Source organism: Urtica dioica, chromosome 4, assembly GCF_054948205.1.
Source record: "Urtica dioica subsp. dioica isolate 48M chromosome 4, U.dioica_male_clone48M_v1_H2, whole genome shotgun sequence".
NCBI lineage: Eukaryota > Viridiplantae > Streptophyta > Magnoliopsida > Rosales > Urticaceae > Urtica > Urtica dioica.
Window position 1 is genome coordinate 17,499,358 of NC_142759.1, and position 5,402 is coordinate 17,504,759.

At 36.9% G+C, this 5,402-nt stretch overlaps 1 protein-coding gene across 1 annotated transcript; it reads right to left on the reverse strand.

Moving 5' to 3' along the window:
- Positions 1-2,297: 2,297 nt before the first annotated feature.
- LOC149400942 (integral membrane protein (Protein of unknown function DUF92, transmembrane)) lies at positions 2,298-4,497 on the reverse strand. The gene is made up of 5 exons (XM_089611094.1): positions 4,253-4,497; positions 4,029-4,142; positions 3,722-3,944; positions 2,753-3,001; positions 2,298-2,666 (listed from the first exon to the last, which is right to left on the reverse strand). Exons 1-5 carry the CDS (start codon positions 4,399-4,401, stop codon positions 2,535-2,537), a joined length of 867 nt encoding a protein of 288 aa, XP_089467220.1. The 5' UTR covers positions 4,402-4,497; the 3' UTR covers positions 2,298-2,534.
- Between the last annotated feature and the right edge of the window lie 905 nt (positions 4,498-5,402).

Here is a 5,402-nt window from a genome sequence, read left to right on the forward strand (position 1 = left end):
CAATGTCACTTGGGAGAAGTGGGGGGATGGGAAGCTGGTGCTCTAACTAGTGGAATGGATTGACGACTATGTGGCCGAGTTTCAGAGGTCTAAGGCCTCGGATGTCGATCATAATCGGCGGGCTCCCTCTTCTCGCCCAACGAGGTGGCCTCGACCGCCCGCCACCTGGGGTTGTGGCCATTAGCCGGGACCAGGGACGAAGCCAGAAATCTAGATTATGGGGGGCTAATTCGCAACAAAAAATTCAAGGGGGCTGATTTATAAATTTTGAACGTAAAAAAATGTAAAAATAAAATAAAAAAATGAGCAAAAAATGCACAAAAAAAAAAAAATTTGAGTGGGGTTATAACCCCATCTCACTCCCATGTGGCTTCGCACGTGTTTGCTTCACAAATCGCATTTTCTAATCGAGGAATTTTGGCTCATCTTGCTAAATGTGTCTTTATGCGTTGGAGAGTGGTCGGAGGAAGGCCATAGAAAATTTTGTTGCTCAGTGGTAGCAGAAGCTTGCAAGAACTAGACGTGACTTCGCTTAGACCTGGCCACGATTAATGATGATATTGTAGGCTATGGCTTCTTTCTTTACTGCGCTGGACTTTGTATTCATTCCTTCTTCTTGTAAATTTTTTGCTCATAATCCTGCGAAATACTTATTGAGACGGATGGCCGATGGGTGGTCTAAGGATGTCCCGCCCGGGCTTTGAATGAGGTCATTACTCACCAAGCTGTGATGGAATGCTACCAGGTTTACTTAAAAAAAGGAATAAAAATAATTCTATATTACTCTACCTAAAATTCCTTAAATAGAAGTTACTATATATATATATATATATATATATATATATATATATATATATATATATATATATATATATAGTACACACTGACACACATATTTCATCATTAATTGTAGTAAAAAAGATAATAAAAAAATTATAAAACTCTCGTTGGTTCTTTTTTTTTTCATTCATGCATATCATATATTTGATTACATGGAACATTAAGTTCAAATTAAAAAAAAAAAAAAAAAAAAACTACAACTTGTAATGATTATATAATTGAAACGAATCATTGTCTCGGAGGATTGAACCCGTATCTCGTTGATTCTTTAAAAGATAATATTTCCCCAACTTGGATGATTAATTGCTTGTCAATAGGAGAAAAATATGATAATTCACAATGTCTACCGCGAAGAGATTATGTCTGATGATTTGCTTAGCAAGCTTGGCCATTCGCTTTCGAGTTTTTTTTATTAATTCTTTTTCTAGATTTGTCCTTAAGTGTGCGTAATATGATTGTAAGAGATTGCAACGGGTATAGGTACCATAAAATGTTTGTGTAACCTATGACTCTTGTTTTCTTTTTTATATTAAGGCATTTATTTCCTTAAAATCTTAAATAATGTAACCACAGTTTTCCTCCGTCGGTTTTTAATATATCTTAAAAAAAAAAAAAAAAAAAAAAAAAAAAAAAAAAAAAAAACTTAGGGCCTGTTTGATAGTTCACTCAAGCCCGTTTTTTGTTTTATTTTTTTTTTATTTTTAAAGTTGTAGTTTAAATAACTGTTTGATACGGATTTAATTTTTTTTATTCAGTTTTTTGTAGTTGTAGTGTAATAATCCACAGAAAAATTAGGCGTCTAGATATATATTAATTGAAAGCATTTGCTGCGAATATCATTGTCATACCTTTCGTTTGATGATTGATCACATAGTCACTGGAAAACACCGCATTTGTCGCTAGAGTCGGAACAACAATTGCCAAATTTTGAAACCTTAATTTGAAAGTGAAAACTGATCTACACGCCGAGAGGATCACGACTCAATTTACGGTTTGTGAAACGGAGTTCCGGTTGTTGAGATATTAGAGTTTAAATTTTTTCGACAGAGTTGTAAAACTTGAGTTTTTCCGGAGAAAGAAAATAAATTTGATAGTCAAAAGTGAGGAAAATAGAATGATGTTGAGAGGAAAGAAGGAGATGTTAAAAAGAGATAGTAAAAAAAATAAAAAAAATTTAGTGAAAAAATTGAAAAACACCTAAAAACTATTTTTTGATTTCTTCATTAAAACAAAATACAGTTCGAAAACTTTTTGAGTTATATTATGACAATTATCAATCAAACACTGAATTCAATTTTTTTATTTTACAGAAAAGTAAAAAAAAAACAGTTCTCAAGTTATCGCCCTTAAACACTTCATTTTTTTTCTCTTTCGTATCACCTACAGGACTGCCTATCATTAGTTACTTTATTTTATTTTATCAGCAGCAATAGGGGAATTTTTCACTACTCAATTCATTTTTCACAGCTTCGAGTCCTTATTACTGGATCTTAACATTTGAAACCAATTTTGCTGTTTAAAACCAATTGAATATGAACTAAATCTTTGTCATTCATAGTCACTGGGGTATCTTTTTCTGAGCCATCAATCAACTACACACATCCAATTGTAACAAAATAAATATGCTCCGGACTTCGTTTGAAGTTGAGCAAACTTATTATCCCTGGAGGTCAGCCATCTGACACGGGTCGTTCTCAGAAAATGTAAACGCAAGCAATGGAGGTCAGAATTGAGGTCAGAAGTATCGAGACAGCGTTCACGCCATTGTTGTCAAGAAAGTTAAGACCCGAAATCCTCTTCACCGTATGCCCTGGTTTCCCAACCACCTAGAATCCAAATCCAAATCCGAAACGCTATCAATGTCACAAGCTATCTAAATTGCTTGATTTTTTTAAAAGAAAGGATCGCATACCTTATTACGAACGCTGCAGAATCCGCTGAACTGTAATGTTGCCCCGAGAAGAGAGTCGATCATACTGCCTAACAGTCCGGAGATGGCGGCGAGAGGTATTACGACCTGTTGTTTCAATATGGAGTCATAAGTGCATTTCGCGGTGAGAAATCCGAAGACCAAGAACGAAAGCCCGATGACACCCCCTGCAGCCGCGGCCGCGAGAAGCCCGTCTTTTGTGACACCTCCATTTGTACCCTTTCGAACAGGCTGTGACCAGAAATGAGGAAACATCGTTTGTTATCTAGTTTCGAATATGCATATACATCTTGGTCCACTTTCAAAGCTTGCTGATAAAGACTTTTATATTCTTCTATAAAAACGATATGAGAATACTAGATGATGGGGTATTCTATCTAGAGACATGTACTCTCCTTTAATGAAATTCTTCCATGCATATAATTTAAACGCCTCAATCCCCTCTAATTCTATCTATTTATAGACTAAAATATCATCAATCATTCTAAAACTTCCCCTTAACTAATAGCTCACTAGCGCAAATGACTAAATGTTGCAGCGTAATTCAATAATTGATGATTCTCAAGCCAGACATAGCACTTGAACTGATTAAGTCAAACACCACTTAAAACAAATATCGCCAAGGCTCCAAACCCAGGTAGGTTTTAAGAAGTGAAGGTTGAGACTGAAAGCATAACTGCAATGGATGGGAATACGTGGGAGGCAAAGGGCCATTCAGGCCACTAATCAAACGGCAGAGAGACGAGTGAGCAAAATACTGCATAGCGTTTGTCGCAGAGCTCTCTCTCCAACCCTTGGTAAGAACTTACATCTGAATCTATATCGTCTAGTGTTGCTTGAACAGTAATACAATCTAAAGGCAAACGCGCTTGTAAAGTCACCCAAGACTCGGTAATTCTACAATCATATAGAGAAATCTAGTCGAAGAAAAAAGAATGAGAAATATTAGACCTTAAATGTTGTGATCAACCTGGGTTGATCCTCACTGAGAATACCAAGCTCAGAAGACCAAGTATCTCCATTGCAACAAGCGTAGTGACCGATGACTCCACCGATGAGAGCCGTCACCAGAATCGATTCTTCCGAGTTTAAGCACTTTGCTTCCCAACCAGACACTATCCAAATAGCGATCACAAAGATTGTGGCAATTCCACTATTTGAAAGAACTTGAACCCTAGAACAATTCACCACCAAAACAAAGAGCTTAGCAATTCGTTTAAACCTGTATATCAAGTCATGAAAGGTTCAATGATTTTACCAGTTTCTCTGTCCACCTTCCTTGAAATCGGCGTCAACGCGTCGCTTTTTATCTTCCCCGACTTTCGTCAGCTTAGACGATGTGAAAAAGAAGGCCAAGATCATTGCTCCGAATCTTCTCTCGAAGAAAGCACAAGAATCAGTCAAATTCAAAAACACATTTTTCCGTACCGAACTCCTCGTTGTATCACCACCAAGCGATAAGGATGTTAGGAAGAGCAAAACCTGAAATCGACGGCGAGGTGAATCGACATGACGATGAAGCCGGCGATTGCTCCGGAGGCGTCGAGCGACTTTTTCCGATAAGCTCCGGCCGCGATAAGCAAAGAAATCAGGACTCCGATTGAGGGTTTAATTAGAGTCATCGAATCCATTGGAACTGGTTCTTCTCAGTTCAATTCAACGAACTGGAGTTTTAAATATTTGCATGAATAGATTTGGATTAGTAAAGCAAGAGATGTGATATGATACTGAGTAGTTATTTTTTAAATAATTATTTTTTATCGAATACTGAGTTGTCATTAATTAGTGAAATTAATGTTTAACGGTACAGTTTTGACTGAAAATTGAAAAATGATCCATTAAATTGAGACGTGGAAATTATCATAACTAATTAACTATCTTGTTTTAAAAACAAAATTAGATTTAATTTTATTTCGATTTTTCTTGTTGCTCATAATTTTATTTAATAAAATTTACAATTTCATTTGACATTTCTTCATCATTTGCGTTTTGGATTCATTACATTTGTACTCTTTGAACTTATACTCGATTCACAATTTGTCTCTGCTACTTTTCTTTGTGTCGCTATTTATCTTGAATTATCATGTTATTTTAAAATTAGATTCCCCTTCAATTGGTGTGCCTCTATACTCTCCAAAACTTGGTATTTTCAATAATGGGTAAATTTGTGATGTATTTGGACCTGATTAAGAGCTTATGGCATTAGAATCCATAATTTCAGAACATTCTCCACCATTAGATGAGATTCAAAGGTCAAGATTAGCTCAAATCCGAACTCTTTAAAATCTGGTATGTCACCTTGCGTGTCGCGCAAGGTCTTCGGCGCGTCGCGTGGTTGTTACTCGCGTCGCACCCTCGCCTGAGCGGCCATTGCGCTAAACTATGTATCTTTAGGTTGCTCCAATTGGTCGCATTCGCGATGCGTAAAGCCTTCGTACGTCGCGCTCTCTGAACTTTCCAGCGCGCCGTGTCTTGAAACTTGCGCAACACGCGAGATAGCGCTGACTTCTTTTCCGTCTTTGACTTTAGCTCATGGGAATCGTTTCTTGCCCCTTTTGATCCATTTTTGCCCGCTTTCGCACCATACCTTCCTATTCTCTCTTGGACATGAAAAGTACTAAAAACTATCAAA